Consider the following 13,858-nt stretch of genomic DNA (forward strand, 5'->3'; position numbering starts at 1 on the left):
CTTCCCTGGTGGCGCAGTGGTTGAGAGTCCGCCTGCCGATGCAGGGGACACGGGTTCGTGCCCCGGTCCGGGAAGATCCCACGGGCCGCGGAGCGGCTGGGCCCGTGAGCCATGGCCGCTGAGCCTGCGCGTCCGGAGCCTGTGCTCCGCAACGGGAGAGGCCACAACAGTGAGAGGCCCGCGTACCGCAAAAAAAAAAAAAAAAAAAAAGAAATGATAAAGGAAAAATTATTCAGAAACTACATTGAAGAACAAAGAAGCAGTGGGAGGTAGGAACAGCAGTGACCTCTTCTGTAGAAAGCTGTGGTGAGGAAAATGTTATTATAAAAAGTTAGTATTTGAGGGAAAAGCTAAAAATGAAAGGGAATTCATTCACAGTGAACAGAATTTGTGGAAAATTCAAGTGAATGTATAGTTAGTGAGGATAGTGCTAAAGACCATTGGAGCCCAGCTAGATAGAAATAATATTAAAAGAAAGCATTGGCAGAGGAATTTGAGTTTGCACCTATGGATTTAATATCCAGGGAAAAGAATGAAGTTGGAAGGGTGAGATACATGTTATTGATGGAAAAGGGGGGAGAACTAGAGATGCTGTTGAACTGAAATTCTAGGTAGAAGGTTGAGGTCATGATGCCTCCACAGCTCCTCTTCCAGGTGCCCCATTTGCTGATGGTGGTATACCTCAGATAATAGCAATGGGGGGGTCACCTTACAGAAAGAGGGTAGACAGTGATTATCTGTTTATTCATCACTTATAAAGAGGCAAGTTATTAAACTAGAGGTATGTTTTTTAAAAGCTGAGCAAGGTTGAAATGACTTGGTAGAAGGCTACGTCATATAGTGCAAATGACATGGTTTTTGGAATCAGATAAATGGGTTAAAATATTCATTTTTATCATTTGCCAGTTGTGTGACCTTGAGAAACCATTCTCTCTGAGCCTCAGTTTCCACAAAGGAAAAATAAGCATTATAATCCCCAATTTATGGAGTACTTCATGAAATGAAATAATGTATATAAGAATTTAAGTAGTAAGTCTTCACTCGCCCCTTCCTTGGAATAAAATACAAGGTAACCTAAGGAGATACCTGGTTAATACTGACACACTTCCTTTTTATTGAATTGAATTTCATTTCATTTCAGGCCGCGCCGCATGGCTTGGGATTGAACCCAGGGCCACGGCAGTGAAAGTGGCAAGTCCTAACCACTGGACCACCAGGGAACTCTCTAACAGTTTTTCTTTTTGGTACTGAAATTAAATATCCACAAAGTAATGAACACTACCTATATATTTATTAATCAGAAGAGTACATATCAGTATGCAAATATAGATGTTCATAATTAGAATATTTGCAGTATAGTACTTAATATTACCTAAAAGAAATTATACCTCACAGGTAATGAAAAATGTAATATAGGGAAGAAGGAACTCTAGACATTCCCATTAATCTTTTTCATTTATTATATTGATTTTTTGAAGAAAATATTATCACTTATCAGATAAATTTGGTATGTCAGAAAATGTGACCTAATTTTAATCTGTAGGCCATCTCTCATGGTAAAACACTTAAATTTCCTCCTTCATTGCTGAAGAGACCTGAGTTCTGATAGATGGAAACATTTTACTGCTCACAAAGAATGGTTGACACTGTCATAATTGTAATCTTTGCTGTTAGCTTGCATTTTTTATAGCTAACTTTCTCAAAATTATTTTTTATTTTGCATTTTGTCCTCAAATTATTTTACAATTCACCTCTACTAAATTCTTCTGAAAATGCCAACGCAGAAGAAGTCATTATTGTGATTCATAGTTAGGAGCCTTCATTTTCATAAAATGCAGGAATCAAAGGAGATAAAAATGAAGAGATATTTCTTTTCATCAGCTTTGAATTTTTGTGAGGAGATAAAATGGTCTGTATACATAATTGTTTTCATGTTTTAAATAAAGTATATTGTCATATACAAAACAAAGCACTTTTTAAACAAAACAGATGCTTGTCAAATATCCACTTAAAAGGAAAATATTTCTGATGACAGTTTGACAACTTTATTTAGTTGACACTTTCATGGAGTCTTTTTCCTAAATGACATTAGTAATTTTATGTTTTTCTTTTTCTATAAATATTTTTATAGCTAATCTTATGTATTTTAAGTAGTTACTTGTCAATCAAATTTCCAGTATTTTTGAATAAAAATATTCAAAACAATGTGACATAAAATTTAGGCCTTTTTGTATTTCATTAGAATTCTGTTGACATATTATCTTTAATCTGTTTAGTAAACTGCTACATTTTATTCATCATCAGTTTTCATGTATATCTCCTTACTTTTTTCCTCTTGCTCCTTTTGAAGGCAGGGAGTAGTAAGGTAAGTATTTTGTTCAAGAAAATACTTTACTCAAAAATTTATTCTTCTATTTTGGTCTTTGTGGTATTTTACGGTTTTGTTTTGTTTTTTTCCCCTATAAAACATTGAACTACGTTTGTTGAGAAAGAACCAGAAAGTGAAATAGGACAAATCCTACAGAAAAGTTGCATTTATAGATACAATATGTGGGTGTTGTTATGAGGGTCTTCATTATAATCAGTGTTTTTACAAATGACTTTTCACAAACTCCTATACTCTAATAGTTTAGTTTTTCCTTAAATTTCAAAGACTCATAAAAACAGTTAGTCACACATATTTATCAGTGAAAATTCTTTCAGTTGATAACAAACCTGTTAGCTTCATTTAATGCTTGTTTAATGTATTCATTAATTTCAAAACATTCACATATGGGCAGTAATGATATTTGTATGTTTAATAAAATGATACGTGCAAGAAGGGACTCTTTAGGGTGCTTTTGTAGCTACCTTTAGTGAGATAAAAATGTCTTCAGACAGTTTCTGAAACAGGACAATATGGAAAAGCCTAGTCTGTTTTAGAAGTAAAAAAGGTACCAGTAGGAAAATGCTGGCAGATAGGATGAAAAAGTCGATTTGAGATCAGATTGTACAACACATCAAATATAAGGCACTCCTTAATTAATTTGGCAGATATCAGGACTTCATTATCTGTTTTAAGCAGGAGGTGATGTGTGCAAAGGTATGAGTCCAGACTGTGATGTGACTTCTAAAAAAGCCCTCATAATCTTATACTATTTTAAAAGAAATACAACATTCAGACCTAACGTCAGATCTGGAGTAGCTTATTCAGGACTGATCTCTGCATTTTAAAGGGACATTGGCAGTTTACAGTGATCTAGAAGGAAACAGAGGGTAAAGGAATGTTGGGAGGCCACTTTACACAAAGAATAATTCATCGCTTTGGGAATCACTAGTTTCAAAAAAAGAAAACAAAGTGGAGATATAATTGCTGTCTTAGGTATGAATGACTTCTGTAGGAGTGACCTCCTTGTGACGAGCAGTGTTCATGCAGAGTTTAGTAAATGACCACTTGTCATCAGTGCTATGAAGGGATGTTCTAGACATGTAAAGACGATTCCTGTTTTCACTGGGAGGATGGATAAGATTAACTTCTGTGATCCCTTCCAGTTCTGTTCAGTCATTATGTTGTTAAGGGGAATTTTTTTTCTTTTAAGTTACTTCCTTTGCTAGAAAAGTCCCAAATCCAGCATGGTCCCGAGACTCACTCTGCCTACTTGGTTAGACTGGCTGACTGGGAATCCCTTTTGGGTCAGGGGAGGGGGAGCTTAGTTAGGTTCCTTAGGCAGTCCTTAATAGCAGGGCCAGTGCTACCAGCCATTTAAGTTAATAAACATTAAGTAAGCTTAAATATTTTGTTTGAAATTCAGATTGCACTGTGGAAAAATAAGAATGGCAAGCTTTAATGTTTACAACATAGAACATATTGAATTCTTTTCTTTTTCATCTTCTTTCTTCTGATTTCCCTGCCATGAATGCAGTAGCCCTAAGCCTAGGCCTTTTCTTATATATAGCAATAAATAAAAACAATAGCCCTTTACTATATACAATATAGTTTATCTGCATTAAACTTGTAAACATATTTTATTACAGGAAATATTGTACTACTATTTTAAATGCAAATCTGTGTTGTAATCTTTTCCCTTTTTTATCTGCTGCTGGAAAGAGGTTCCAGGTAATCCTCTCTCTTTGCTATGCTCTATGCGACCCAATTTTGTATCTTTGTTATCTTTCATATTTACCATTAATAAGCTATGTTACTTGGTGTTCTTTACTTCTATTCACAGTTTTCCATGTTTTTCTCCTTTGAAATCAGTATGCGTGAAATGACTACATCTTAATTATTGGATTTGTACTATATAAGTAACTGCTTTACTAAAACTTTATTCATTCAACTTGTATAATTTTCCAAGTTGTAGAATTTCAAGCAATAATATATCTTATATAAATTATCTTTATAAAAATTAAAATATGCTTAACCGTTTTACAGGATTTATAGATAAAAATTATACATTTATTAAAGTTCTCAGACAATAATGTTGAATAAAGTTCAACAAAATTGACTTGGAAGTAAAGCCAAAGCTTCTGTCATTCTTCAAAATGATTTTAGCAGAAATATTTTTAAATATTATAAAGTGAGTTATATTTATTACATACAGATATTCAAAAAAGTATATGAAAAAGGTTTGAAACCAAAAAATTTTGTGATAATTTGAAAAGTTCTTTATAGAGTGTTGCAAGTGCATTTAACTTTTATGTCACCAGTCATGCTTCTATACTTCTACGTACTGCTTCACATTATATATGAAAATACACATTTCTCTTATATTACATGTTCAAGATATAACACTTCATTTACTTTTTATAGATGTATAATTTGAAAATCATTTTGAAAATGCAAATATATTGTTATGCCTTTAATTTTATGGATTTATTCAGAAACGTTGGAATGTTTTCCACTGGAAAGTTAATTTACATCATTTTCTGATTTAGTTGTTACAAAATTAATATTAAAATTTGAAAGAGGAAGTTGATATATGATTGATTTAGATTCAGTATTTAGGTTACTAAACATTTGAATAACGGCTCTCTGAGTTAAAACTAAACTAAATGATGTGTGTGGATTTTTAAAAAATTAAACAAAGGGTTTTTTTTTAGGGAAGAGTCTCCACATTTAAATAATAGAAAATGGGAACTCTATACACCTAATGACACATTCATTATAAATAGATCCTGAACTAGTGATGGAAACAGAGAAGGAGAGGGATAGATTTGAGAGCTACTGTGTAGGTAAAGTTGAAAAATATGTAGTTAATAGTGAGAATAAGGGAAGAGAAGGAGTTGGAGACAATAGTAATAACCTTTTACAGAGTGTTGTATGGTTTACAGTGCTTTGTAACTGTAAAATGTCTTGCTTGACTAACTGAAGGTGATGCCATAACCATACTAGGGACTTCAGAAGAAGAGAAGATAAAGGGCACAGAGGAGCAGGTAAAGAGTACAGATTTGAACTCACACATGACTTATGTTGCCAACAGTATGGAAGGTTTATACAAATATTTTCAAAATTCAAGAAGAATGTATTGAGTACCTGCCATGTGAAAGATACTGAGGTAGCTTACTTTAGAGCAGTAATCTAGGCTTTGTTGATAATGTACACCATGTAGAAGTTTTTGAGTGTGTAAAACTAACATTTGTATATTTTTATCATCTATATGTTCTTGTGCTATTATATTAGTTACATTTATGAAGCATACACCAAAGAAGTTAAAAGAAAAATGAATAGAAGTTCTAATATTTTCTTTCCACCTTTCTGCTTTAGAAGATATCAAGATAAGGAGGGTGGAGTCTAGTGAGAAACACAGATTGGGTTCATTTTTGTGAAGGTGTGTCAGAGACATCTGCCTCTGGAGGGCAGGTGAGAGAAGCCCAGTGAAGGCAGCCAGTGATGGGTTCCTTTCCTCTTTCCCACTTACCTGTTTCAGGCCTCCTGTGAGCAGGGCCCCGCCACAGCCAGTGAAACTCCAGACCAACAATGTCGGCAAGAAAAAGAGACCCATAGAGGTGAGGAAAATCCCACTCCCCGGTGTTAATTGGTACCTTAAAATGTATACAGGGTTTAGTTTGTTTCCTTTTTGGAAAACATCTAAATCTTTTCTTTATTCTTTATGAAAATAAATGTACTGATGAATATTCTTTTTTGTTTGGTTGTAAAAATTGATTGCTTAACTGTCAAATCTGAGTCTTGGATGGATATCCTGTTCCTTTTTTTATTAGTCTTTCTTTTAGTTTTCTATGAATAATACCCTAAATTGAACTGTATCTCAGAGAACTTCTAAATGTAAATGTATGAAATGATCTGTGGTTTATGGAAGCATAGGCACTTTGGCAGTGTCTTATACTTAGCAGTTTGAATTTATAAGTTAAAGGTTTAATGCTTACACCAAATCAGGAACTTTTACTCCATGTGATGTATTCACTGTAGGGTTTAATGAAGGTTCTGCTTCAAAGCAAAGAAACCTTTGCACAATAATTGAGCAAAAAAGGAAGGCATTTCATAATCTCAGTATCAGCAGCAACAAGCAAACTGTGCTAAGTGAGGTCTACAACAAGGCATAAAGCTGTGGGAGGGTGATTGTTGTACTTCCTACCCCACTCAGCCTCACAGGGTCAGTGAAAATAAAATGGACACTTGGAGTAGCAGAATTATCTGCTAGAACTTTAGCATGAGTTATCAGAGACAGCCTGCTTAGTGCACAAAGCTGATAGACTGTCTGGATCCTTGAAAGTACATCACTTGGATATAAGTTATCCTGAGTTACGTACGCAGATCAAATATTTTGACTAACAGTTTAACACAAATCGAAATATTCTTCTTTTGGACACAAGAAGTATCTCAATGTTTAACACATGAAATCTCAAGAACTAAAATTCTTGGAATCAGATGACCTTGTGGTTCTCCTTTCATTTTTATGACTTTATGTAGAAAAGTATGGAATGTGTGTTTCAGCTGCCCAAAACGGGTTACACAGAGAGGTATATCTAGGTTAATTTTGTGTTTGAAATTTGTAAAACATCAAAAATGCATCCTCCATTTTGACTGAAGACACCAGTACTCTATATAACAAAATAATGGTGAACATTTAGACATGAGGAATTGTATAATGGTTTTATCATTGTTATAGGACCTTGTGTTGGAGCTTGTTTTTGGCTATCGAGGCAGAGACTGTAGGAATAATGTTCATTATTTAAATGATGGTGATGATATAATTTATCACACTGCATCCGTGGGAATTGTGCACAACATTGCTACAGGTAGGAAACCCTGATTCTCCATTCCCCACTTTTTAAAATTTAGAATTTTTAATTTAGCATCTTAAAACTCTTTGTTAAAAATATAAATAATTAAAATATGTGAATCTAGAATATAAATATTTCATACTGTAGAACTTTCTAGTAATATTTTAAGTAACAAATTTACAGTTTTGAAGACATTTAACATGGCAAAAAAGGATTTCATAACGCAAAGTGCTCAAAGATCTCGATGAGAAGTAAAGGATTACTGTATGTTGAAAGCACATTTTATAGCGAAACCGTTTGTGACTTTATTCTATTTCCCCATAACGTAAACGCATAAGTGGATGGTTTGGATGGTTGTCTTTGACGGTTAGTGACTGAAAGCAGCACGTTGGATGAGTGATTGCTAGGGAGCGGGGTGGAGTGGCAATGTTCACACTGAGCCCTCGGAAAGCCGAGGAGGTTAACTAAGAAAGCTGCTTGCCGGTGACTTGACTGATGATACCTTGTTAGATTCAAGAAAATGAGAAAATATTTCCTGATTTCTCTTTAACTGATTGGATTGTTGAAAAGCAAAGAAAGTTCTCTGAGCATCATTTGATGACCAATGATGTGATAATTCTACTAGTAATAGTATTAATTTTGAATTCTATTTTATTACATATAGTTGTAAACGTCATAAAAGTCTAAAAGTTAGAAGTAAAAATATAGATTATCTAGTCCAAACATTTCTGGCTTTTTCCTCTGGTAGCTTCATTCTAATTAGGTAGAGTGGATTATGTGAGTCATAATCCCCCAACCCCTGGTCAGTATTAATAATTAATATGATATTTCTGTTTTAGTTGCCCTAAGAAAAAGATTTATCAGTATTACACAAATCAATGGCAATTTTCCATTTAATAATTTGGGTCATTTAAAAAAAATACCTCTTAGAAAGAAAATCCTCTTTGAGGCTTCACTTATCCTTCAAAGAGAATAGGGACGATAACAAAAGACAAATTACATAGGGATGAAAGTATAAATACACTTTCATATTTACACTTGTAATTTTCTTTATTTTTAATTTCCTGATTTTTAATTAATCATCTTTCTAATGATGGGATGTAGCGAGAGATGGCAGAGGGAAGACTAAGCACCTGCTCCAGTCCTGGTTATTTGGCCCCTCACCATTATGGAGATACATTGCTCTGTTTACAGTCTAAGAAGTCTTGACCTATTAGCTGATCTACTAATTTAGCCAACAGCACATATAATTACTTGTTTGTTCCTTTAACTGAACTCTCAGCCCTGGGAAATATGAAGCCCATTTCACTTCGAGAAGTTCCTTTAAAGTAATGTTAGATATGTTAAATGACATTTTAAAAATGTTTTCTTTGGTTTTGTTTTGCTTTTCGGAGGACCTAGTATTGATGGTACTCTATCATCTGGACCCAGTCTACCGTCCTGACCTCATTTCCCACCCCTCCGTTTTACTTGCACAAGCCTACCTTTACTGCCTCCTGCACAATCATAGTCTGCTAAGGTCTCTTCACTGTCACTACTGCTAGAGTAATCACATTACTTCTTTGATCAGGATTCTTCAGTACCTCCCCACTGACTACAGAATAAGTATGAAATTTAATAATAGGCTTGTTTTCAAAATGCTCTGTAATTCTAGTTCCAATTTGCCTGCGCAACCTATTTCTTTCTTTCCTTTTTTGTTACCCTACACTTCAGCCAAATGAGCCATCTATATGCATACCCAGTACTTTCCTGCCTTTGTACCTTTGCTTCAAGTATCCCTCTCCCTGGAAGGCCCTTCCCCACTCACATTCACATTTACAGAATCTGTCGTGTCAGTCCAGAAGTGCCATCTGCTCGTAAGAAGAAGAATCTGCTACAAATTTCCATAGCATTTTGATCTTTAACTCTCTTGTGCCACTTGATGTCTTCAACCTCGTATTACGTGGTTTTATGCATTTCAGGGTTCGTTACTTTAAGGATTTCTTGGTCATGTTTCCATCCTTAGGATGAAGTGTATATGTTGTGCTCAAAAAATATGTGTTGGGACTTCCCTGGCAGTCCAGTGGTTAAGACTTGGCGCTTCCACTGCAGGGGGCACAGGTTCGATCCCTGGTCGGGGAGCTAAGATCCTGCAAGCCGCACGGCACGGCCACAAAAAATATATGCATGTATGTGTGTTAAATAAGCAAGTAAGTTAAACACAGCAGTTTATTACTCTGTGTAAGTGCATTTGACTATTTCACCTTAAAGTTTTCAGATTTAATTCTCAAATTCTTTTTTTTCTAGGGACTCAGAGTTTTTATCAGGAACATAATGATGATATTCTGTGCCTCACTGTAAATCAGCACCCCAAATTTATCAACATAGTGGCAACTGGCCAAGTAGGTATGTTTCTATATTTTAAAAAGAAACAATTTTAAGTAATTGTCTTGTTCAAATTAATTTAATATCTTAGGAAAAAACTAAAACATATTTGTGTATTGTTCAAAATGCATTTATACATAAAGCAGATACTCAGTTTTACCATATTATTTGCTTCCAGGCACCTTTCTCTCACTTGGGTTATCTGAGTTGGCTCAGATGGTTCAGAATTAAGAAGAAGCTATTCTGTGGTAGTTGAAATAGTTGGATTTAGTCCTGTAGCAGAAATTTCTGATGAGCAAAAAGTTTTTATTCAATAGCATATAAAGCAGAAAAGAAGAACTTGAGGAGAGAATGGTAAATAAGAGGAGCCGAGAAGTAACTGGACTGAGAGGGGGAGCACATCTGCCTCAGCAGGGCATAATCTAGAAAGAAGAGAGAAGCCGAGTCTGTTCCATGTTAGTAGAGCCCTTCTGCCCTTTTCTTTGGCAGTGATCTAATTTGCCAACTATTTTTGAAATCCCCTATCTTGCTGTTTTCTTTCAACTCTATAGAAAACTTAAACGAAGGCTGTAACTCCACAAGCAAAATGTTGAGAGGATAGTAGGTCTCTTTAGGACATATCTACCAGTCATTGATCACTATGACTACTACATAATAGACGCGGTCAGTCACATCGTCACAACCCTGGTATAATTTGTAAAAATTATCAAAATCATTGGGTTTATTGGATCTCAGTGGGCCTCAATTGCTAAGCCAGCTTTCCAGATGTCTTTTTCTTCTTGAATAAGATAATTTTTGCTTCTAATATCTCTATTTTTCATAAATTACTAAATTGATCAGTTAGAAACTTGTTCTCTGGATCAATTAGTTCTACAGTTATGCCACAAAGACCTTTGTAATCTTCCTTTCTGTAAAATTTTCTACTTTTAAAAAGAAAGTAGACCAATACTTCACCTGTTATATACAAAATATTCTAATCTTTGAATATTATTTATTTATTTATTTATCGACATATAGTTGATTTACAATGTTGTGTTAGATTCTGGTATACAGCAAAGTGATTCAGTTATATATAAATGTATGTATTATTTTCACGTTCTTTTCCATTATGGTTTGTCACAGGATATTGAATATAGTTCCCTGTGGTAGACAGTAGGACCTTGTTTTTTATCTGTTTTATATATAGTAGTTTGTATCTGCTAATCCCAAACTCCTAATTTATCCCTCCCCCACCCCCTTTCTCCTTTGGTAGCCATCAGTTTGTTCTCTATGTCTGTGAGTCTGTTTCTGTTTCGTAAATAAGTTCATTTGTGTTATATTTTAGATTCCACATGTGATATCATATGGTATTTGTCTTTCTCTTTCAGACTTACTTCACTTAGTGTGATAATCTATAGATCCATCCATATTGCTGCAAATGGCATTATTTCATTCTTTTTTATGGCTGAGTAGTATTCCATTTTGTATATATACCACATCTTCTTTATTCATTCATCTGTTGATGGACATTTAAGTTGCTTCCATGTCTTGGCTATTGTAAATAGTGCTACTGTGAACACTGGGGTGCATGTATCTTTCCGAATTAGAGTTTTCTCTGGATATATGCCCAGGAGTGGGATTGCTGCATCATATGGCAACTCTATTTTTAGTTTCTTGAGGAACCTCCATACTGTTTTCCATAGTGGCTGCACCAATTTACATTCCCACCAGTAGTGTAGAAGGGTTCCCTTTTCTCCACATCCTCTCCAGCATTTATTATTGGTAGACTTTTTGATGATAGCCATTCTGACCAGTATCAGGTGATACCTCATTGTAGTCTTGATTTGCATTTCTCTGATAATTAGTGATTTGAGCATCTTTTCATGTGCCTGTTGGCCATCTGTATGTCTTCTTTGGAGAAATGTCTGTTTAGGTCTTCTGCCCAAGTTTTGATTGGGTTGTTCATTTTTTTGTTATTCAGTTGTATGAACTGTTTGTATATTTTGGAAGTTAAGCCCTGTTGGTCGAATCATTTGCAAATATTTTCACACAGTCCATAGGTTGTCTTTTCATTTTATTTATGGTTTCCTTTGCTATGCAAAAGCTTATAAGTTTGCATACGTGCCATTTGTTTATTTTTGCTTTTATTTCTATTGCCTTGGGAAACTGACCTAAGAAAACATTGGTACAATTTATGTCAGAGAATGTTTTTTTGTTTGTTTGTTTGTTTTTTTCGGTATGCGGGCCTCTCACTGTTGTGGCCTCTCCCGTTTCGGAGCACAGGCTCCGGACACGCAGGCTCAGCGGCCATGGCTCACGGGCCCAGCCGCTCCGCAGCATGTGGGATCCTCCCGGACCGGGGCACGAACCCGCGTCCCCTGCATCAGTAGGCGGACTCTCAACCACTGCACCACTAGGGAAGCCCTGTCAGAGAATGTTTTGCCTGTGGTTTCTTCTAAGAGTTTTACAGTGTCATGTCTTATATTTAAGTTTTTAAGCTATTTTGAGTTTATTTTTGTGTATAATGTGAGGATGTGCTCTAACTTCATTGATTTACATGCAGCTGCCCAGCTTTCCCAACACCACTTGCTGAAGAAACTGTCTTTTCTCCATTGTATATTCTTGTCTCCTTGTCTAAGATTAATTGACTGTAGGTGTGTGGGTTTATTTCTACACTCCCTGTACTGTTCCATTGACCCATATGTCTGTTTTTTGTTCCAGTACTGTGCTGTTTTGATTACTGTAGCTTTGTAGCATTGTCTGAAGTCTGGGAGGGTTATGCCTCCTGCTTTGTTCTTTTTCCTCAGGATTGCTTTGGCAATTCTAGGTCTTTTATGGTCACACATAAATGTTAGGATTATTTGTTCTAGTTCTGTGAAAAATGTTATGGGTAATTTCATAGTGATCACATTAAATCTGTAGATTGCTTTGGGTAGTATGGCCATTTTAATGATACTAATTCTTCCAATCCAAGGGCATGGTATATCTTTCAATTCTTTAAATCATCTTCAATTTCCTTTATCAGTGTGTTATAGTTCTCAGCATATTAAGTCTTTCACCTCCTCGGTCAGGTTTATTCCCAAGTAATTTTTTTTTATGCAATTTTAAAAGAGAATTTATGAGCTTCCCTGGTGGCGCAGTGGTTAAGAATCCACCTGCCAATGCAGGGGACATGGGTTCAAGCCCTGGTCCAGGAAGACCCCACATGCCGCAGAGCTACTAAGCCCATGCGTACAACTACTGAGGCTGTGCTCTAGAGCCTGTGAGCCACAACTACTGAGCCCGCACGCCTAGAGCCCATGCTCTGCAACAAGAGAAGCCACCACAGTGAGAAGCCCGCGCACCACAAAGAAGAGTAGCCCCCGCTTGCTGCAACTAGAGAAAGCCCATGCGCAGTGATGAAGACCCAATGAGCTATAAATAAATAAATAAATTTATTTTTTAATGCATTTTTACTTTCCCTTTCTGATATTTCGTTGTTAATGTAAGAAATGCAACAGATTTCTGTATGTTAATCTTGTATCCTGCTACCTTGCTGAATTCATTTATCAGTTCTAGTAGTTTTGTGTAGAGTCTTTAGGGTTTTCTATATATATCATGTCATCTGCATATGACAGTTTTACCTCTTCTCTTCCAATTTGGATACCTTTTATTTCTTTTTCTTGTCTGATTGCTGTGGCTAAGACTTCCAATACTGTGTTGAATAGAAGTGGTGAGAGTGGGCATCCTTGTCTTCTTCCAGATTTTAGCAGGAAGGCTTTCAGCTTTTCACCATTGAGTATTATGTTGGCTGTGGGTTTGTCATAAATAACTTTTATTACGTTGAGATATGTTCCCTCTATACCCACTTTGGTGAGAGTTTTTATCATGAATGGATGTTGAAGCATCCAAAAGCATTTTATCAAATGCTTTTTCTGCATCTATTGAGGTGATCATGTAGTTCTGTTCTTTCCCTCCCCTCCCCTCCCCTCCCCTCCCCTTCCCTTCTTTTCTTGTTATGGTGTATCATGTTGATTGATTTGTGTATGTTGAACCATCCTTGTGACCCTGGGATGAATCCACTTGATCAAGGCCTATGATCTTTTTAATGTGTTGTTGGATTCAGTTTACTAATATTTTGTTGAGAATTTTTGTATCTATATTCATCAAAGATATTGGCCTGTAGTTTTCTTTTTTGGTATTGTCTCTTTTTTTAAATTTATTTTTTAATTTATTTTTTGGCTGCATTGAGTCTTGGTTGCTGCACGCGGGCTTTCTGCAGTTGCAGTGAGCGGGGCCTACTCTTTGTAGTGGT

At 35.6% G+C, this 13,858-nt stretch overlaps 1 protein-coding gene across 4 annotated transcripts in view; it reads left to right on the plus strand.

The window, feature by feature from the left end:
- The window catches only part of EML5 (EMAP like 5), a 162,643-nt gene that overhangs the window by 117,742 nt on the left and 31,043 nt on the right, over nucleotides 1-13,858 (plus strand). For 2 of the 4 annotated variants that reach the window (XM_019919251.3, XM_019919253.3), the window contains exons 28-30: nucleotides 5,907-5,985; nucleotides 7,107-7,236; nucleotides 9,508-9,606. In XM_019919251.3, coding sequence (XP_019774810.1) covers nucleotides 5,907-5,985; nucleotides 7,107-7,236; nucleotides 9,508-9,606 — 308 coding nt within the window. Of the gene's footprint in view, nucleotides 1-2,350; nucleotides 2,366-4,087; nucleotides 4,097-5,906; nucleotides 5,986-7,106; nucleotides 7,237-9,507; nucleotides 9,607-13,858 lie in introns of all 4 variants that reach the window. The other 2 variants (XM_019919245.3, XM_073800143.1) reach the window with 2 other exon arrangements.

This window comes from Tursiops truncatus, chromosome 2, assembly GCF_011762595.2.
Source record: "Tursiops truncatus isolate mTurTru1 chromosome 2, mTurTru1.mat.Y, whole genome shotgun sequence".
Classification (NCBI taxonomy): Eukaryota; Metazoa; Chordata; class Mammalia; order Artiodactyla; family Delphinidae; genus Tursiops; species Tursiops truncatus.